The sequence below is a fragment of the Malania oleifera genome, chromosome 5 (genome assembly GCF_029873635.1).
Source record: "Malania oleifera isolate guangnan ecotype guangnan chromosome 5, ASM2987363v1, whole genome shotgun sequence".
Lineage (NCBI taxonomy): Eukaryota > Viridiplantae > Streptophyta > Magnoliopsida > Santalales > Ximeniaceae > Malania > Malania oleifera.
The window spans coordinates 59,485,764-59,508,195 of record NC_080421.1 but is presented as its reverse complement, the minus strand read 5'-3'; the positions used below and the strand labels follow the sequence as shown (position 1 = coordinate 59,508,195).

Below are 22,432 nucleotides of genomic sequence, written 5' to 3'. Positions count from 1 at the left end.
GTTTGGTGACCAATCCCTAAAGTTGGATTGGGTTTTTAATCTCTCAGGATCTGCAAGAAGGCTGTCATGGGTAAATGGATGTGGAGATTCACGACCAAGGAGAAAGATGAGTGCCTTAAGTTTTGCCTCAATAACAATGGTTGGACATCCGAAGAGCTAGCCTTATGGGGTAAGTATTTGGAAATTGGTTGGGAATGGATGGGAGGATTTCTTCATTCTCATCCACTTCCATGCTGGAAATGGGAACAATAGCTTCTTTTGGCATGACAGATGGGGTGGCTTACTTCTTTTAGTTCTTAACTTCCTGCAATTTTCAATCTTTCCTGTAATAAAGATGCGATAGTGAGTATGTGTGTGGAGCCCTCTTAAGCGGGCCAGCTTGGAACACCCCTTTTGTTAGAAATGTGCATGATTGGGAGATTGAACTTTTGCTGATTTTTACAGCTGTATTTATAGAAATGGCCTCAAATTGCACCAAATATGGAAGCTGAACAAAAATAGCTACTTTTTGTTCAGCTCATTTTACAAGCTAATTGACAGCCCCTCTGAGGCCAGACTTAATTTCCCTTAAAAGGCCATTTGGTTTAGAGAAGGCATTTCACCTGGGTCAAGAGATGCTGACTTCTGCGAAGAAGATGCTGAAACTGTTGATCACTTACTGCTTCCATGCCCCTGGACCAGGATTTTTTGCAATCTGGGCTGCCTTTATGTGGCAGCATTGGGACACTGCTGAATCTCTGGGGAAGGAAATCTGGGATTCGAAGGGTGTTTGTCATGTCCCTGGTTTTTGGCATGTGACTGGCCGTGACTCCATCTAAAATTCAATGGGGTCACTAGGCCCAAGCATGAATTTGTTTTACAAATCATCATTTGGAACAAAGTTAAATTGCGAATTAAGAGTGAGCATTTGTTGAAAACACAAGACATATATATATATATATATATATATATATTTCATAAGCAACTAAAAGCGTTTTTCATTCAGTGACGAGCTCTTTACATTGAGATGCACTACAGCATATTTCTCACTCCCTAGTTACATAAGCTCCAAAACGGAGCACACACTTAGTATCCTTATTGTCTTCTTGCCAACCTGTAATTCATGTCAAAATGGTAGTATCTTAGAGAACCTAGCAAGTGGAGCTCTCCTTCAGATTGAACCTGAAATTATTAAGGACTAGGGTGAGTAACCACAAACTCAATAGACATTCTTAACTCCCCCTTATTCAAATAAGGATTTCAATACTTAACGCGGGATTTCTTACATGTATGCATGATCATAAGGTGCATGAACACACTCTTTATTCTAGGCAATCTGTTCGTCACTTCATCTAAAGTGACCATCACAAAACAGCCACAACAACACATGGTGTCATCTATTTTACACAATAACAATTCAACATATGCATACACAAGCTTTGCCATTGCAAGTAAAACCATCATCCTTACAAGATGAATATCTATCACATGAAGATTTTCCAACTAACCAAGATATGCAACTATGATAACCAAAGAAAATATATATGTATTATGCAGCCATATCAAGTAATTAGAGATAACAAGCTTCAATCTTCCTTATTAGGATTCAACTTTAAGCAAGTAACTACCCTTGTTTCCTTTAAATACCAAAATCCCTAGGTGAATAAATGAAAATTAAGAACACCTACCTTGATTTTCAGCTTCTTCAACTTAGTCTAAGATTCCCTCTGAATTTCCTGTATCTTCTCGTGATTTTCTCTGAATTTTTTCTGATTTTCTGCAGAGCTCTCTCTCTCTCCCTAGAACTAGGTTTTAAGCAAGAGTTTGTGGTGTTCTTTTCTATGTTCAGGCTGCTCTGCAGGGCTGGAAAAGTCAAGACAGCAGCAGGACACATGGCAGGATCATAGCAGCTGGTGGCAACAGGGGTCCTGCAAGGCTGACAGCTGTGCACCAGGTGTCTGCTGCTGGTTTTTCAGAACTGCCAGGTGGCTGCTGCTGGTTTGAAGTGCTGCCAGGTGTCACCTGGTATCAGCATGCCCCATCTTCTCTCTCTCTTTCTCTTTCTCTTTCTCTTTCTCTTTCTCTCTCTCTCTCTGCACCAACTCTAATGCTATTTATGTTTTAGTTTGACCTGCATAATTTGCTTTCATCTAAGCCCCTCTACCAGTAAGTGAAATGGAATTTCCAATATCAGTCAACGCAACTCAAATAAATGAATAACATGGCTAGTATGAACTTGTTTATTGCAAAACAAAGCAAGTCTTGCTAATTTATCAAAGTAGTTTAAATTTAACATGGCCTAAAGGGTATGGTTATCACAGTATGTCTTCTAATAGAAAAAGGAAAAAGCCTTGTCCTTGGTCCCTCTCACTATTTTCTGGATCATGTGAGGAGGGAATGCTAGTGCTTTTGATGGAACAACTACTATTTTGAGCTAGTTTAGTGGGCAGTGTATGGATACACAATTTAGTTTTTGATCTCTTTTATACATCCATCATATTTGTTTTGTCCCTTTTTACTTTTTTATACATGGGCACCCCCTTGGTGATGGCTGCATTGACTGCCCCCAAAGGTGTGATGTTGGCCTAACAAGACTTAATCTCGTTTTGATGATAACAAATCAAGGTTACTTAACATGTTTGTTTAAGTTAAGTTTTGAATGATATTTACACTTAAAGCTATGAGCCATGATGGATATAAAGCTTCAAGTCATAAGGGACATGAAGTTTATTGAAGCAGTGAATAAAGCTCAGAAGAATATTGGAAGCTTCACAACATGAAGACTTAGGAACTTAGATAGATTGATCTTGTTAAAGTCTCATATAAGTACTTCGAATTTCAATATTGATGATTGAAGCTCTTAGGATATATCATGGACTTAAGAGACCTATTTTTTATACATGGAAAATATTTTCATAAAGTCCAAATTAAGTTTTCCAAGTTTTGGAACCAAACTTTGAGGAACATTAAGTGGCCAAGTGGTCAGGCGACTGATGTTCTATCATCGAGTGAGTGATATGCTACTGATCTTGTTTTTAAACAAACAGAACAGGAACAGGCGACCGACCTATCAAGACCAGTTGATTGACCCAAAACTGACTTTTAGAATGCGCTATTTTTAAAGAGCTCAGGCGACTAACCTATCGTGTCTAGTTGACTGATGTTTATGTTTAAACTGTTAACAGCGCTGGTTTTTGTTTCCAAATTTGATTGAATAGTTTCCAAACTTAGAGAAAAATTGGGAAAAACATTTAGAAACCCTTGTGCACTATATATATGTATTATTCTCGCACATTAGGGTAAGAGACGACACACATATGAATTGAAAGACTAGAGTTATACTGCTGAAAGTTTTTGAAAAGAACTGCTGTGTTGTTCTTGTTGAAACTCACGAAATATGATTTGTTCTACTGAAATCCACACTCTATAATCAGATTACTGATGATAAACTTTCGAGCTTCATCTTCTTTATTGATTTCTTTGAAGTATATTGATTCTAACGTGTACTAGTCTGCTCTTTTGAGGAGTATTTTCTTGTAGAAAAAATCTTGCTTTGTTTGTTTTGTGATTGACGGTTTAGGGATTTTGAATCGTTGCCTAGCGAGAGGATTTTCTCGTTAGAGAGGTGGCTCCACCTTGATTGGAAAGAGGTTTACTTCACCTGGTAACGAAGTGGAAAGGAAATCCTCAAAGCGGGTTGCTTGAGGCAAGTATGTAGGTTTTGGCTGAACATTGTAAAAATCCGGTGTTAAGCTCTTCTTCCCTTACTCTTTTAATTCTTGCAAGATATAACCTGCGTGTATGCTTTTATAATTATCAAGATCTTGCTGAATATTAAAACTTGTTGAATATTGGTTTTGGTTGTGATTGAATAAAATTACTATATTGGCTCTATGGTTGTGTTGTTGGATTGAAAATTCAGACAAACATAAATCTCTGAATTTTTGAGTGAATAAGTTGAGGTAAAAGGATTTGTGATTAATCATTCTATTGATGCACGTCGTAAGAAAATTTTAGATTGAATCACTGAAATTGTATCTTGCAAATATCATTGAGTATTGCTGAAAATTTGATTCTGATATTTGATTAATTGAATTTATTAAAGTTTGGATTTGGGTTGTAATTTCATATTCATATACATATCTAGGATTCCCGATTGGTATAGTATGGTTGATGCTGAGATATCTTGATTGTGTGATTGTGGAAGTTTAAAATAAACAAGGTTTAAGGTAAATTAAAATTCCGCAAATAAATTTTTAAATACCCAATTCACCCCCCTCTTGGGAATACGTCTTAATTTCATGTGAAGTTGGCATCTCACGAAAGTTTGAAATACTTCGATCTCCTTGTTGTAACTGAAAGTACTTCTTGGATAAATCATACATACATGAAATGCTACTAGAGTATAGAAGTTTGACATAATCCCAAATCTCCTTGCACATATCTAGATGCATTCACATCCATGCAATCTGTGACTCCATCGAATTCCATAAGAGGGAGACAATCAAGGCATCTTCTTGAACCCACACTTCTTTTCTCTTCTCATCAAAAGGTTCAGATTGGAGGAAGTGATTAGATTTTCCTTATCCGGTTAAATAAACCCAAATGGCTTTCGAACATTGAACATAGTTCTTTCCATCCAACTTTTGAGTTGTTACCTATGGCAGAGATGTAGGAAACAAATTTTTCGGATTCATGGATTCCATCCCAACACTCACAAATCAACAACCACACCAATGTCAAACAAGAAGAATAATCAAAACTAATTGGGACAATCAACAAACTATGTGAAGCACCGACACCACCATGGACAAGCTGAATGACTCACCGACGGATATAGCACTGCCACAGCCTCACAACTGGACATACGAATGCTGCCACTGCTCCAAACAACTCACAAAGAAGGCTTCACAAACCCCAAGCAAAGATTAATGGAGTACTGCGAGTGGATGGCCAAAAAAGGTTGGATTTTTGAGCAAAAAAAAAGGCCCAACAGCTTCATAATAGTGTCTAGAGAAGGAATCAGAACATGGTAGAGGAGAGAAAGAAAACGGTGGCCGAAAACTAACTCACGTGCTGGCGCATGGGGTTGGCACTGCTGGAATTTGGCTTGTGCGTGGCAGCGCATGGGAGCTACTCTAGTGATGGATTTTTGTGGGGTTAGGCTTCGGAGGGTTCTGTTTTTGGGTATATGATTGGTTTTGTGAAATAATGAGGGGTGGAGGTGGGTGGGAAGGACAGCTGTGGGAATGGCTTTTCCGGAGACGGTTGAGAGGAATAAGGTTTAGGTTGGATCACGCTCTGATACCATGTTAAGATTTTGTTTAAAATGAATGACCTAGCTTGAAGATAGGCGCTTCCCCCTATTTATAATACAAATTAAATGCATTCTTAGACAATAATACCCTTACGAACTCTCACTAATTACTTACTGGCACATTTAATAATAATACTAAAAGACCTAAATAACCTCTAACAGTAAGCATAAAGTCATGTGGTGAATGACAAAGCAATGAGATTCTTTCCAATACACCTTTGTAAGCAATTTTTGTTTAGTGAGGGAGGTAAATAGGTAAATAGGATTAAAAATTTTAGTGATTTTTACAATGATTGATATAGACACCCTCCACTAAAGAATTCTCTTCGCGAGTCTCACGTTGGCCCAAGAAAACATCACTATGATGGAGGAATCATACTCCCTTTTTTCTCCCTATGGTAGTACTCATCTTCAAAGATAAATCCTACTGTTATTTTCATGATAGTTACCTGCCAAATGGGCGCAAGAAAAGTGGCCATAAGCAAACTTAAGGCCTTGGATAAACTTGTCTTGTGAAATAGCCTTGCTTCTTGCATCAAATCTTATTTTTGCTCCCTTATTCATATCCCTACAAACCCATTATTTATTCCAAGGAAAAATGTTGAGCCATTTGGTCATTAAGTGATTGGGAATCGTCGAAAGTAACTAATAATATTCAAAATAACACCTAAACTACATTAAAAAAAAAAAAAATCCTAAAATGTCCATATTTCCAGAATTAAAGAAAAATATCGTAGTTCTAATTTTGAATAGAATGTGGTTGCCTAAGACTATCCATAGGCCCTCTCACATCACTCCTATTTCATCAAATGACGAGTAAAAATTACATATAATCAATAAACAAAATAGATTTTTTTAGTTACAAAGTACAACTTGTCATTATATTGAAAAAATTTTCACAAAGTTCCTTTCTATTCCCTATTCTTTCATATGCCTTTACATTTAATCAGCACTATTGAAGTATTATTCATTTATTATGAATGAAAAAGTATTTTATGAAATATATGGCATTTGACTGATAATATCTTGTTGCTCTTTTTAGTGGTTTCTTATTTTTCAATACCTCTATGGTTTACTATTTTTACTTTGTACCATTTATCTTGTTACTCGCTTGGGGATGGTGGAGTAGGGGAATAGGACTTCATCCGTTTTTCCTTCGTATGGCATTCTAGTGTTAATAAATTGTATTTTTGATCAAGGTAGTTGTGGAGAGGGTTATTTTTTAAGAGGGGAGGAGGGTTTTGTTGCACACAAGTAATGGATGTTCTAAAGACGGCTAGAGAGAACTAAACAATTCCCAAGAAGCTCAAGTGTGGATCGTGGAAGATATATGGATAGTTGAAGGGATTCCTTGAACTAGTGCCAATCCAAAGTGAGGGGGTTAGAGAGGGGGTGGGCGGAGGTGGGAGAGAAGAGCAGAGAGGGGAGGGAGGTATTTATATAGGGGAGAGTCAAAAAGGTGTTAGGCTTCATCCTCCATCAGAGAATGCCTAGTTATCAATTAGTGAAAAAAAATGATAAATTATTGTACGAATCAGATCATGACTTATAGTTAGGGTGAAAATAAAGTGAAACACCTGTCATGAATGACACATGGATGCTTGAGCAGCTTGGGAAAAGGCTAAGAGGTAGGGGCTGAACCCTGATTTGAGCCCACCAAGCCAAGACTCTAGAACATCCCTAGACTAGGATTGGTAAAGACCTTGTGATGGAGGACCACCAATATTCCCTTGGCGACCCATTCGGCACGTATTTTAGGCGTAGGCTTAAGAAGGTTTAGGAAATATTTTTACGGAGGACCTCTTTGTACTTTTTTATTAACTTTCTTTAGTATTAGTAATTATGTGTTTAGTTGGGTCATATTTGTTGCTAGTTGTATTAGTGGGTTAAGTGCTGGACATGGAAGTGGATGCACAGTTATTGATTTAAATTCAAACTGCAGTTTCACTTTTTCTCTCATGCAGGTTTGGCTGCTGCTGTTGCTTCTTCATTCTTCCTCTCTCTCTCTCTCCCATCTCTGCTTTGCTCTGCTTCTATTCTGACTTTCTCTTCTTCCTCCTGCTGCTGCTTTTTCTTCTTCTTCTTCTTCTTTTTCTAATTCTCTCGGTTCTCTCTCTATATCTAAATTCTAATTCTTGTCCTACATCAAATTGTTATCAGAGCAAACCATGATCACCACGCAGCCATTCAAAATTGCAGAGAACTGAACAATGTTAATCTGCAACTTCCCTGAAAATTACATTTGTATTGAAACCCTAACTTCCATCAACCAAACCACAATGCTTCCCTTACCACCAAAATCAGACACCCACGAAACACCCCAGCTGAAGTTTCATTGCCGTCCAACCACTGGAGAAGCCTGACACTCCGGCTGAAAATTGTCCAGCTGACTTTCCCCAATGTCCCCAATTTCCTGAAGTTTCCTTGATACACGGCCACCCCCACTGAACTACCCAGCCCCTGATCTGCCTTCAGTCAGAAAATCATCGCCGGAGGAGCCCCTCCAGCTGCTTACATGCTCCACACGCAGGCCACGCGCATGGGGAAGTTTCTGGACTTCCCTCTTTTTCCTAGATTTGCGAGAAAATGCTTCCTGCTCTGGGAATTTTGATTTTTCCCTGATATTTTGAAGCTTTCTGAGTGAGTATTGAAGTATCAATCTTGGGCTGCCCCAGAAAATTTTAGAATTTTGAGGCCTTGCCAGCATTCAGATTGAGTTCCAGCTGCTCCAGCTGCTGTTTGAAGGCTGTTTCTTGAGGATAGAGACTTGAGAAATTGCTGGACTTACATTAGAACTTGATTATAAACTCAATTTGTGCTCAAATTCTTTGTTGGGGTAATAAAGTTCAGATTTTCTTGACTAACATTTGTATGACTAGGACAATTTATAATTGCATTATTCCAAGTTTCTTGTTGCCTTTTTTAAAAAAAAAAAAAAAAAATCTGCCCTTTGTCATGTAAATTCCCCTAAAAAACTCATCATTGCATCCTTGTTCATGCCCATGTGTGACCATATCCAGTCATATCATTATGTTTTCTAGTTGTGCATTGTAGTAATTTGAGGACTCATACCATTTGTGGTCAAGTTTAGTCTTCCTGAACATCACTGCACCATATTGCATTAACCATGGTTACCAACAAAAACTTTGACCCCAATCCCATTGAACTTGCACCTAGTGACACCAAATCCTTGTCTATGTGATTAGACACTCTTTAGGAGTTTTTGACCAAAAGTTTGAGCACCTCACACAACAGTTTTACCAAGTCTTGAAGATGTTAGGTAATGCCCTATTGTAGAAGACATAGAGCCATGAGTTAGGCACCCTAATGAGTCCCTATATTTAGTAGGGTCAGCCCAAGGCATCCTTCGTACTCCAGGGGTTCTTCTAGCACCTAACAATATGAGTCGGGCTCCAAAACAAATGAGTAGGCCAGTTCAGCCCCTCTAGACTTAGGTTAATCCAGAGTTTAGGTTTGAGGGAAATTTTGAGGAGTTTAATGATGTTGGGTACCAACCTACTCCGAGGCATGCTCCACATTCCCCTAGGCAAGGTTGGGAGAACTATGGAGCTGACAGAAAAGCTTAAGGTGGATTTGTGTGCTTATGATGGGAAAGTAGACTTGAGCTCCTTTTTAAATTGGGCATCGAAGATGGAGGATTTCTTTAATTAAAATCTTATATGGGGTGAGGACAAGGTTGGATTTGCCAAGATGAAACTTGTAAGACTAGCAAAGAAGTATTGGCAAATTGTGCAACGAAGTGACAAACCTATGAGCGGTTGGTGAACATCCTATTACCTGGTGGGAAACGATGAGACAACAATTGAAAGGAAAGTACATCCCTTTTTCCTTTAAGAGTTGGTTTTTTAGTGAGCTTTTGAACCATAAACAGACCACTATTGTAGCTAACTACATTGATCGATTTGAGGAGCTGATGCTTAGGAGTGATATTGTGAAGGTCACTTGACATTGTGGCGAAGGGTCTTAAGGATGATGTTAGGCAAGAGGTTGAGTTGTTCGCTCCAAAGTATTTAGAGAGAACTTATCAAAAACCTCTTGCCATTGAAACTACCTTGAAAGCTTGCGTAGGTCTTTATCTCAGGTGTGTGAGTTATGTCATTCCAAATCCTTTCCTCAACCAAGGCCTACCATCCCTCAGTCTACCCCTAGAGAGAGTTCTGAGAAGCAAATAGAGTCGCATCATATTGTTCACTCTAGTGGACATAGTATTCCTCACGCTAGTTGCTCAACTATGCAGTGTCGTCATTGCCACGGTAGAGTTCATATTGCTACTTGTCCCCAACAAGCCTTTGCCTAAGAGCGTGAGATTGATGATCTACTTGATTGTGAGGATTAGGTTGTAGATGTTGTTGAGTACTCGAGAGATAAGGTTGAGCTTGTGGATGATTTTTTGGCAGATGATTTTGAGGAGGATGACCGCCATGTTAGTGTGGTTAGGTGTGTCTTATCCACTACCATGGATAATGAGAAGTGATAACAAATCACTATTTTCCACACTTTCATTTCTTGTGGAGATAGGACATGTAAACTAGATATTGATGGGGGTAGTAGCATGAATGTGATCTCCAAGGCTGCTCTAGGAAGATTGAACCTTAAGGGAGAGCCTCACCCTCAGCCTTTTAGGGTGAATTGGGTAAACAAGACAAATCTACTAGTCATCGAAAGGTTTCTTATACCCATCCAAATAGGTGATTATAAGGATAGGGTCTATTTTGTTGATGGATGTGGCCCACATCTTGTTATGGCAACCATGGTTATTTGATCATGAGGTAACCAATTATGGTAGGAAAACACTTATGTGTTTAGGCATAGTGATAAGAATCTCATTTTGACCCTAACCAAGCCCACTCCCAAAGATCCTAAGTTAAGGAACAAGGTAGCCTGTCAAGTCCCAATTCAAAAAAAACATTCACTTGCTTGATCATAGGGCTTTTGGGTGAGAGAGCTTAGACAATAGGTGCATTTTAGTAGTCATTGCTTGAGAGGTTCCTTCTGAAGATCGAGAGTTTCATGTGAGTACCTACCTAAGGAAAGAGGGTTGTTAGATGAGTTCTCTGATGTTGTGCCTAGTGATTTACCTAGCAAGCAACCACCTGTGTGATACATTCAGCATGCCATAGATCTCATTCCAAGTTTACAGTTACCTAACTTGTCACATTATAGGATGAACCCTAAAGAGTGTGCTGAGTTGAATAGGCAAGTGGGAGAATTCCTTGCCAAGGGCTTTGTGAGACATAGCTTTAGTCCATGTGCTATACTAGCTCTCCTAACTTAGAAAAAGGATGAATCTTGGAGGATGTGTGTGGATGGTAAAGCCATCAACAAAATCATCATCACGTATAGGTTGCCTATCCCTAGACTTGAGGATATGCTTGACATGCTAGCTGGCTTTAATACCCAAGATGGTTTATTTGAGTGGTTGGTTATACCCTTTGGACTTTCTAATGCCCGTAGCACTTTTATGAGGGTTATGACACATGTTCTGCAATCATTCATTGGAAAGATTCTAGTAGTCTACTTTGATGATTTGTTGGTCTATAGTAAATCTAGGGTGGAGCACTTGATAAATCTTATGAGGTCTTTGTCACCTTGAGGGAATCAAAGTTGTTTGCTAACCTTAAGAAGTGCATCTTCTTGCAATCTAGTGTGCTCTTGCTTGGTCTTGTGATCTCTGCGCAGGGAATAACCGCTATTCTAGAAAAGTCTAGAGCCATTAGAGAGTGGCCTGAGTCTAGGAATATTACTGAGGTTCATAGTTTCATTTCCTCACTACTTTCTATAGGCGATTCATACGACATTTTGGCACCATCACTGATCCTATCATAGAGTTTGAAGAAAGGAGAGTTTCAGGACCCCATCAACTTCTAAAGCTTGTAGAGAGGTCAAACAAAAGATTATCGAAGCACCTGTACTTAGGCATCTAGACTTTACTAGAGTTTTTGAGGTAACTTGTGATCCCTCTAGGATAGGTATAAGTGGGGTCTTGAGTTAGGAGGGACATCCTATAACATTTTTTAGTGAAAAACTCTCAAATGCCAGATAGAGATATAACACATATGATAAAGAATTTTATGCTATAGTGGGATCTCTCCAATAGTGGACATACTACTTGTTACCCCTAGATTCCGTACTTTCTTTGGCTGCTGTGCTTTACGATATCTAAGCTTGTAGAAGAAGTTGAGTGCAAAGAATGTTGGTTGGTTAGAGTTCCTCGATGAGTACACTTTTGTTCTTAAGCATTGTTTTAGTGGTTGAGAATAAAGTGGCTGATGGCCTTAGTATTAGATGAGTAGTTATTCTCCATATCTTGTGAGTGAGGCCATTGTAGGGATTTTGTAAATTTTCATCATTTGGGAGGGATACTTGTTAGAGGGACTACATTATGCATTCCCTGTACTTCCTTTAAAGATCTTCTAGTTTGGGAATTGCATGCTAGAGGGTTAGATGGTTGATTGGGGAGGTATAAAACAATTTAGTTGAGGAATGGTTTTATTGGCCTTCCCTAAGGAGGGCTGTTGCTAGGATAGTGTCTCAGTGTTGCACATGTTAGTTAGCCAATTCTCAGAGACATAACACTAGCCTTTATACCCTTTTGCCATTGCCACACATGCTTCAGAGAGACCTAAGTATGGATTTTTGTTCTTGGACTCCCCAAAACAGCCTAGAGACATGATTTCGTATTTTTTGTTATTGTTAGATTCTCCTAGATGGCACATTTCATTTCATGTAAATAAGACTTTTGATGCATCTTATGTAGTTAAATTGTTCTTTAGAGAGGTGGTCAAATTGCAGGGGTTTCCAAACCTCAATAGTTGTTTGATAAGGATATCAAGTTCTCTAGCTACTTTTGGAAGACAGCTTGGAAAATATGTGGAACTCGCTGTTTTCTTCTCTTCATGAGGTCTTCATCACCTTGTGGAAATTGAAGTTGTTTGCTGACCTCAAGAAGTGCAGCTTCTTACAGTCTAGTGTGCTCTTGGTTGGTCTTGTGATTTTTGCATAAAGAATAGCCACTGATTTAGAGGAGTCTAGAGCCATTAGAGAGTGGTCTGACCCTAGGACTATTATCAAGGTTCGTAGCTTTCATGTCCTTGCTACTTTCTATAGGCGATTCATAGGGCATTTTGGCACCATCATGGATCCTATCATAGAGTGTTTGAAGAAAAGAGAGTTTCATTGGACCCCATCGGCTGCTAGAGCTTGTAGAGAGGTCAAATAAAAGATTACCGAAGCACCTGTACTTATAAATCGGGATTTTATAGAGTTTTTGATGTGGCTTGTGATGCCTCTAGGATAGGTATAAGTGGGGTCTTGAGTTAGGAGGGATATCCTATAGAATTTTTTAGTGAAACTCTCAAATGCCAGACAGAGATATAGCACATATGATAATAATTTTAAAGCTACAGTGAGATCTCTCCAATATTGGAGATACTAATTGTTACCCCTATACTCTGTACTTTCTCCGACCACCTTGCTGTATAATATTTAAGCTTTTGTAAAAGAAGTTGAGTGGGAAGCATGTTGGTTGGGTAGAGTTCCTCAATGAGTACACTTTTGTTCTTGAGCATTGTCTTACTGTTGAGAATAAAGTGGCTGATGACCTTAGTAGAAAAATAGTTATTCTCCATATCTTGAGAGCCGAGGTCATTGGGTTTGATAATTTGAAGGACAAGTACTCAACTTTTCCTAATTTTGGGATTATCTTTCAAGAGGTGAGTGAGAGCCATCATAGGGATTTTGTAAATTTCATCATCTGGGAGGGATACCTGTTTAGAGATACTATGTTATGCATTCCCTGTACTTCCTTTAAAGATCGTTTAGTTTGGGAACTTCATGCTAGAGGGTTAGATGATTACCTGGGGAGTGATAAAAGCATTGTTTTAGTTGAGGAATGGTTTTATTGGCCTTCCTTAAGGATTGTTGTTGCTAGGATAGTGTCTCAGTGTCGCACTTGTCAGTCAGCCAATTCTTAGGGACGCAACACTAGCCTTTATACCCTTCTGCCATTGCCAGACATGCCTCAAGAGAGATCTAAGTATGAATTTTTATTCTTGGACTCCCCAAAACAGCCTGGAGACATGATTCCATATTTTTTGTTGTTGTTGTCAGATTCTCCAACATGGCACCTTTCATTTCATGTAATAAGACTTTTGATGCATCTTGTGTAGCTAAATTGTTCTTTAGGGAGGTGGTCAAATTTCAGGGGTTGCCAACCTCAATATTGTTTGATAATGATATCAAGTTCTCCAGCCACTTTTGGAACACACTTTGGAAAATGTGTGGGATTCATTGTTTTCTTTTGCTTGCCACCCCCAAACAAATTGTCAGACTGATGTTGTGAATCATACTCTGGCGACCTGCTTAGGTGTGTTGTGGGAGAAAAACAGGGCAATTGGGACTTGGTGTTAACTGCTGTTGAGTTTTCTTATAATAATTCTGTGAATAGGCCATGTGTAAGAGTCCTTTTGATTGTGTATTCGGTTACAAACCCTGTACACCCATTGATCTTGTTCCTTTGCCACTAGATGCCCATATATCTGATCCTGCTGAGTCTTTTGTCCGTCACATTCATGAGTTGCATGCTGAGGTTAGGTGAAAACTTGCTATGAGTAATATGGATCATAAACTTGCTGTAAATGTGCATCATAGAGCTAGAGAGATAGTGTCATGGTTCACACTAGACTTGAGCTACCCTAGAAATTCATTTAAAAAGCTCAATACTTGTGCAGTTGGTCCTTTCCTCATCCTTAAGAAACTTGGACCTAAGGCATATTTTCCTGATTACCTACTCATGACCATTAGTCCAGTCTTTGATGTAGTGGATTTGACACCTTACCAAGGCACTTTTGAGCCTCTTGCTTTGCCATTTGATGCCCACGTGGGTTCAGCAGCAGTTCATGAGCCTCCCTCTATTTCTCAACCATTGGAAAGAATGGAGTCTATCTTGGATGATGAGTTTGTGACATCTCCTCACAGTGGCTTTCGTCACTTTTTGGATCAGTGGATAGGTCGTCCAGAGTCAGGTGCTACATGACTTGCCGAGGATGATGTTCGTGACAGTGCTCCTAACTTGTTGGATTCATATTTGCAGTCCCACTCTGCGAAGCAGAGTTCCTTTCAGGTGGAGGAGAATGATGGAGGACCACCTAAGCCCTTTCGGCCGCCCATTTGACACATATTTTAGGCGTTGGCTTAAGAAGGTTTAGGAAAAAATGTATGGAAGACCTCTTCGTACTTTTATAGTGACTTCCTCTAGTATTTGTAATTATGTCTTTAGTTGGGTCATATTTGTAAATATATGTTAGTTGTATTAGTGGTTTCAGTGCTGGACATGCAAGTGCATGTACAGTTATTGATTCAGTCAGGCTGCAGTTTCCTTCTCTCTCACATGCAAGTTCTGCTGCTGTTGTTTCTTTTTCTTCCTTTCTCTCCCATTTCTGTTCTGTTCTGCCTCTATTCTGACTTTCTTCTTCTTCTTCTCTCTCTATATCTAAATTCTAATTCTTGTCTTATATTGCCTTGCCATGCTTGGTGGCACTGCCAATCTTGTCCTCTTGCAAGAATGGAAGTGAAATGTTATTAATAATTAATTTAATTATTATGCACATGCAAGTTTGACGTTGATCAATTTCAGAACACAATACAGATGGAATTTTACGCATTTACACTAGTATTGCATATTATCCCTAAAATTGATTTTGTTGGTTTACCTTTGCTAATGTAACTTCATCCCATTAGCATTCATTGAGCTAAAATTAAATATTTGATTTTGTTGGAATTTTGTTTACATTCCAAGGAGAATAAGAACTTTGAAAGAATATGGGACTTAATCACATTGTAGAACATAGGATGACATGAATTATTTGTTAGATTTGGCAGGCTAGACTGATTGTAGTTATGCAAGTAATGGTTTTTTATGCAAGTAATGGTTTTTCTGTTTTACAGGTAGTACATGATGTTGATTGCAATGACATTTTGAATATAATCAACACAACCTTTTAAAGTCTGAACAAATTTCTTATATATAGGCTTTGGATCTGGGGAGGGGTGCAAACCCTAAAGGTTATATGGTAGAGGAAATTTGGCAGGAGCTTGCCAAAGCAAAATATCTGGAGTGGGAGCATGCATCAAGCAAGCGTTCGTGGGAACTGCAGAACTTGAAGTATGTGCTACTTCCTGTGAGTTTTGGCCTTTTATGCCATGAAGGACTCTTCATTTTTCTTTATCTTTGTGTTCTCCTCGGAAATTTTGAGGGCAACTTAGCATGTTCAATGTGATATGATCTTTTTTATTGTCATTTTTCTGCTTGTATCAGAGAAGCTTGTGAGACAGCTCTAAAAGAAAAGTATCTACTTGAGACTGAAGGATTTTTAGATGAATTCAGTAATTCGAATTTGGAGCAATTGGAGGCTCTAGGACAAGTGTTCAGAAAAGCTGTAGAAACTGACATACCAGCTGAGGTGAACATTACCCTTTTACTATTCTTTTTTCAATTTAATGCAAACAATATTTCTTTTGGGGGGCTGGTTGGTGGTGTTTCATTGTGATGCTGATTCAGGTTCCAGATTACTTATGTTGTAAAATTACACTTGATATACTCCGCGATCCTGTCATTACTCCAAGTGGAGTGACGTACGAAAGACTTGTGATCCTCAACCATCTTCAGAAGGTGAAGCCTGCTTTTGGTTTTTGCATATGTAAATTCAGTTACTCTCCATTTCCCTTGTGGGTTGGCATTGACCTCCAACATTTATTACAAGTTAGGTGGGCAACTTTGATCCAGTCACACGTGAACCTCTCAATGAATCTGACCTTATACCAAATTTAGCGATTAAGGAGGCAGTCCACGCATTTTTGGATAAGCATGGCTGGGCATACAAAATGGATTGAGAGATGGTTTTCTGTAGTGAAGTCGGAAAGAGTTGTGCTCAACGTGCCATCGTTTTTGATTGCCCATTTGATGCATCATCGGTCTTGTTCCATGTATGTACATAATATGTAAGTTTCATCTGTCTTCGAACTGTACAGGTGCTGAAAGTAAACTGCATTTCATAGTTGTGGAGAAAAACAGCCTTTCTTTAAATTACTTGTGTGGTCATCAATGAGTTATTAGCTACGATTTTATTTGCTGAGCTCAGTGGTGTGCATAGTCGCCACTGATATTTTGTTTAATCATGTGAGCTTATGTATTGCACCAGAACCGTTGACGACTTTGGTCTGTGATTCCCTGTTCGGTTTACTTTAGGATTGTCGCATTTTTTACCCTTCACAGCCGTGTAAGCCTTATTTTATATATTGTGTTTATTTATTGATGGAATTTAATGACATGCCCAACTAAATTGAAAATATTATGTTTATTTTGGTCTTACCATTTATTCTGCTGCTGGGTGAACTCCCCCTGTTTTCTCTAGCCAAGGCCAATACAGGCTAACATCATGCTAAAACTTTACATTGATTGCTTTTAAATTATGTAATGTTTTTAAATTGTGGTAGCCAACGTAATAAACTATCCAGTCTTCATACTCTTAAAGGTCTGTTTGGTTTGCGACATTAAAAAATGTTCCCATTGCAATGATTGATTTGGAAATCTCATTTTTGAAAATAGGATGCACACTTTATGGAAATGTTTTCTATTTGGTTTAAGTTGTAAGATCTTAAGAAATGTCTGTAAGTTTAACATGGGAGTACTGGTAGGTATTTTAAGATGACCATTATACTCTAACATGCATGTAACAATTATATGAATAATTTATTTATCAACACAAAAAACTACTAAGAATATGTAAATAATTAAATTTATTTTTAAAAATTTAATTGAAGGTGATATAGTCTAAATATTAATAAGCATATTCCATTTTATAAAATAATAATAATGCTTTTATTTAACGAATACAAATATTAATTAACATAAATATTAGCATTTCTAATAGACAATTTAAATATTGTCTAGTTATAAAATTAATTGAATTTTTTTTATTAATATTTGTAATTTACCTTTTTAGTTTTTTTAATTAAAAGTCAATGAAAATATATATTAATATTTTTAGTTGCCATTTTAATTTTTTCTAGTTACAATTTTAATTAATTCCTAATTAATAAATAATTAAATTTAATTTAAACTTTATAATTCATATTTTTAATCAATATTTTATATATTTTATAATTAAATTTAAGATTTAAAATTAAATTAAATTTATTAGTATTTTAATATTTTAGATCTAATTACAAAGCGTGATTATATTATAATATAGGCACATTAAGGGCAATTTTGTCTAAAAGTAAAATTTTTATGAGAATAAGATTAGAATGGAACTTATCTATGGGAGAGGGGAATAGGGTATTCATTTTTCATAAGAATTATTATATTCTTGTGAATATGATCGCCATGTTAGATTTTTATGTTCAAACAAACATGATCTCGGAAAGTCTTAAAAGATATTGCAAAACAAACATTTCCTAAGTAGTTGCATACTTTTTATAGTCATAATAGTCGTCACATAAAGATTGCTATAACTAGTGAAGGGGGATGACAACAATGGATATAGGAGTATATATTTAATTTTTTTTTTTATGGTATTTGGAAGAAGTCTTAAATTTGTATTTATTTGGATTTGAATAAAATATAATGTAATATTTTATAAATCAACAAAATTCAAATCCAAAGGTCAAAAATCATGTTCTCAAATATTACATTTTAGTTTTTTTTTTCTTATCCATTTTTTAAAATCCTTTCATAAACATAGTTTGAATGGAGAAGATTATAAAGAGAATGAAACCTGATATATTTAAAATTATTTTAAGAAGGGTTAAAAAGAAGGTTATATATATTTTGAAAACAAAATTTATGGTCATTTTTACTTGCTTTATGCTATATAGTATATGCTATTCTCACTTTTTGCTACTCTATTATTTTATATATTAGGTGGTTGGTATATTATTCATGGTAACAATGGTTGCTTCATCATCACTGTTACATAACTTTTTTGTCTTATAGGTTTTTTTTCTATTTTTTTTTTTAATTTAAATTCTTTCATAAACCTATTTTGACTAGTTAAGTGTGAGGAAGGGAGGGTAGAAGATTATAATGAGAAAGAAACACAATATATGTTTGAAAATAGTTAAATATTATCAAATAATATTTCAAAATATTTAAAAATTTTATAAGATTCCTTGGATAGGTGAGTTAAATTGAAAAAATATTTAAATCCATTCTAAGAAGGGTTAGAAACAAGGTTAAGTATGTCTTTGAAAAAAAAAATTACAATCATTTTTATTTGCTTTATGCTATATAATATATGCTATCCTTACACTTTGCCGCCCTTATTATTCTAAATTGCCCAAAATGTCTATTTAAAATTGTTAAAGGTTGAGGTCATATGTATAAGATCTTTAAATCATACCTTATATTGAAAGCTCAAATGTTATATTGAAAAATGTATGCAACAACGCTTAACTACTTTGGGAATTGTTGGGTGACTTGCCATGAATCTTTATCTCCATTATCCTTGGCGTACCCTCCTTAGCATTGCCTCTTAACACTTTTGTTAGAATTGGAAGGGGAGGAGGGTTGAATTGGGTATTTTAAAAAATTCTTCCTAGGTTAGGTATGTTTAGTGTTAAACCATAAGCAGTATTACATAACCTGAGGTTTGTCTAAGCAAATACCAATTACCCAATAATATAAAATCGAACAGATAAATAAAACAGATAAAGCAAACTCAGTACTTCCTAATCATTCACAATAATAAAGATATAGACATTTAAGTGCTGAAATTAAATAGCATAGCGAAGAGAAAGCGAACATAATATTTGTTATCGAGGTTTGGCCAAACCAGCCTACGTCCCAAGTAGTGGCTTTCATTGCCTTTTTCCTTTTCTTTTTGGAATCTTTCTTAAGTTGTGGACAATCTGATTTTATATGTCCAACTTTCTTACAATTATAACATGTTGGAGGTTCAGCCTTTGTTTTCTTTTTACTAATTTCCTTTTCTTCTTCTTCATTTGATTTTGAGTTCCAGATTTTTCTTGTAAATTTATTCTTCCTTTTAAGAATTTTTTTAAGTTTCTTGGATATGAAGGCTATTTCATTTTCATCCATCTATTCTTCATCTTCATCTTCATCATTAGAGTTTTCGTTCGATGCTTTAAAAACAATGGATTCTTGAGCTTTAGATTTTCCACTTCTTTCATTCATAGTCATCTCATACGTGAAAGGGATCCTATGAGTTCATCTAGGGATTATTTTTTGAGATTTCTTCCTTCCGTAATTACTGTAACTTTAGGTTCTCATATTGGAGGAAGTCCTCTAAGGATTTTCCGGATCATTTCATAAGTTGAGTAATTTTTCCTTAAGGCATTGAGAGAGTTTATTATGTGAGTGAACCTAGTGTACATATTAGTGATAGTTTCATTCAGGTTCATCTTGAAAGCGTCATACTCGCTTGTGAGCATATTGATTCTACTATCTCTAACATCCATAGTTCTTTCATAGATTACTTCTAGCTTGTCCCAAATTTCTTTGGTTGACTTACATGCCATGACCCTATTAAACTCATTAACATCTAAGGCACAATATAGTGCATTCATGGTACTGGAGTTTACTTGCATAATTTTGTAATCAATGTCGATCAAGTCTTTTTCTTCTTTAGGAACTTCTTTGCCATCTATGATTTTAGTAGGAATGTAGACACCATGTGTGACAACCTTCCATGCTTTCCAATCCATGGTTTGAATATATATCATCATTCTTTGTTTCCAAGATGTATAATTTAAACCACAAAAGATGGGATGCCTAGTTGAGGATTGACCCTCTCCAAAGGAAGCTACTCCTAGGTGTGCCATATAGATCTTTATGCAGCTTCTAGTTAGGATTTGCTACAACCCCTCTCTAATACCAATTGAAAGTTAAGGAGTTGTCCCGAGAGAGGGGGGGGGGGGGGGAGGGAGTGAATTGGATTATTAAAATTTTATTTTAATTCTTTTTATGAATTCTTAATCTCTAGTTGATTTATGAAACACACAGCAAAAGCTTTGTTATTTATTTAATCCATAAACCAATACTTCAACACAACACAAGTAATACTTCAACAATCAAACAACCAATTAAGCAACTAAAGTAATCAACTACCCAATCAAAATGTAATATTCAGCTCTATGGCAATTCTCAGATTTTTGCAAGAACTCAAGATATTTAGTTGTAAGTAGCCCTGTGAATATATGTAAGCCCTGCAGCAAATAAAATTTGTTTGCACTCTTTTAACTAAGATTTTCGCAAATGATTAAACAACGTACTCCCTTTTAGGTTTCCGCAAAAGTTTAATAAAAAACGCACTTTCTTATATTAAGAGTCTTATTTAATCTCAGTTTTCAACTTTCAGCAACCTGCACTTTGCATACACCACACAATTTATATATGCTGAAAAGTAAAGAGAAAGGGTAGAGAATGACACCGAGATTTTTACGAGGTTCGACTTCTCCCCAACCTATGTTCTTGCCTTAGGCCAATACCACCTAAGGATTCCCACTAGAACACTCCTTTCTGAGCGGAGCAAACCGTTACAAGCGATATCCCATGCGTAGTCACTCCTTCAATAGGTTAGAGCAATGCCTCTCCAAGTGATACCCCACGCTCGGTACAACGATCCAACAACCTGGACCATCAATTCAGTACAAGGAAACAAGAAACAATCCCTGTGTACAATAACACTCTCACAAGAGCAATTAGTACAATTTAAAGCACTATATACTTCAATATTCAAATATCAAATTGAAATAGATTGAAGCTTAAAAGAATTTATCACTGGGATCTTCTTTCTTTGATTGAAAGATTCAGAATTGTGCTCAACTTCAGTGATTAAATCTCAACAATACTTAGTAGCAAAACTTCAGCAAGGATGCGTACAAGAGAGCCTTTGAAGATTGAAAGTAAAGAGAGCTTGATTGTTGATTTTTTAATTCTTGGTTTGTTTGATTTTCTAAAATCATGTATTTATAGGCTAATAAAAGTATTTTTGTGTTGCCCAAGATTACTTGGAGTATTTCCCAAGTTTTCATAAAATTTGGGGCACAAGAAACCTTAATTTGGATTTTAAAACATTTAAAAAAATTAGCCATTAATAGTGTTTAGTAGACTAAAGTGTCGGGTTTAGTCTTCTAAAGTACTTTAAAACACAGAAAATTTTAACTGGATACAGGGTCAGTCGACTGGGCTGACCACTTTAGTCTTCTGAGGGTGTATTGCCTCTTCTGTATTTCAATAGGAAATTCTTCAGTAGACTGAACTTATTCTTTAGTCTTCTGAAGTGAAACTTTAGTCTTTTGGGCAATCCATTTTCTGGTTTTTTTAGTTTAGTTTTCAAAAATCTTTTTGCTCTCTTGTTTTGATTTTTCAGAAACATTTTTTCGGCATTTGAAATAAAGTTCTCTAAGTCCATAATTAACCCTTTAGGAGCTTCAAAATATTTCATGAGATATTTAAACATGAAGTACTTACATCATGGTCTTAAAGCCTAAAACTCTAATCTTCAAGTCTTCCATGGTATTTTGCTTTATGCTCCTTTTGACTTGAGCTTGAGTCAACTTTAAGTTTCCACACACTTTACTCATGTTGATGTTGCTTGAGCTATCTTTGGATATCTTTGAATTCACGCCTTAATATTCTTTAAACTTCATTTGATCATCTTTCTTTGGAGTATAAGTTTTCAATGATCCTTGAGAGCACTTGACCTTATATTCACATAATTGAGTCTTGAAATATCATCACTTAACCAAATATGTTAAGTTCCTTTGATTTGTTATCATCAAAACAAGATTTTAAGCCTTGTAAGGCCAACACACCCACATGGACATATTCTAGCAAAAAGAATCTTGAGAGTTGGTTACTATTGGACCACGGTGGAAACTAATTACATAGACTTCGTCAGATGATGTTACATGTGCCAAATATGTGTAGATAAGCTAAAAGCTTCATTTGATCCATTACATTCCATGGTGGTCCCTTGGCCATTCTCCATGTAAAACATGAATTTAATTTGACTAATTCCAACCAAGGTTTGAAATGACCATTGTTTCTTCCCAATGGCTATTGACTATTTCATAAAATGGGCTTAAATACCC

General features: G+C 36.5%; 1 protein-coding gene and 1 long non-coding RNA gene across 5 annotated transcripts in view; one reads left to right on the top strand and one right to left on the bottom strand.

Annotated features, from left to right (window-relative positions):
• LOC131155681 (E3 ubiquitin-protein ligase CHIP) overlaps window positions 1-16,663 on the top strand; it is a 32,390-nt gene extending 15,727 nt beyond the window's left edge. For 2 of the 4 annotated variants that reach the window (XM_058108983.1, XM_058108986.1), the window contains 4 exons: window positions 15,346-15,479; window positions 15,633-15,777; window positions 15,876-15,986; window positions 16,082-16,663. In XM_058108983.1, the coding sequence (XP_057964966.1) occupies window positions 15,346-15,479; window positions 15,633-15,777; window positions 15,876-15,986; window positions 16,082-16,207 (516 nt within the window). In that variant the 3' untranslated portion in view covers window positions 16,208-16,663. Of the gene's footprint in view, window positions 1-15,345; window positions 15,480-15,632; window positions 15,778-15,875 lie in introns of all 4 variants that reach the window. The other 2 variants (XM_058108985.1, XM_058108982.1) reach the window with 1 other exon arrangement.
• Window positions 907-1,763, bottom strand: LOC131155682 (uncharacterized). Its single transcript, XR_009136873.1, has 2 exons — window positions 1,668-1,763; window positions 907-1,161 (listed from the first exon to the last, which is right to left on the bottom strand). It is a non-coding gene; the product is annotated as an uncharacterized LOC131155682 (long non-coding RNA).
• Window positions 16,664-22,432: the final 5,769 nt, after the last annotated feature.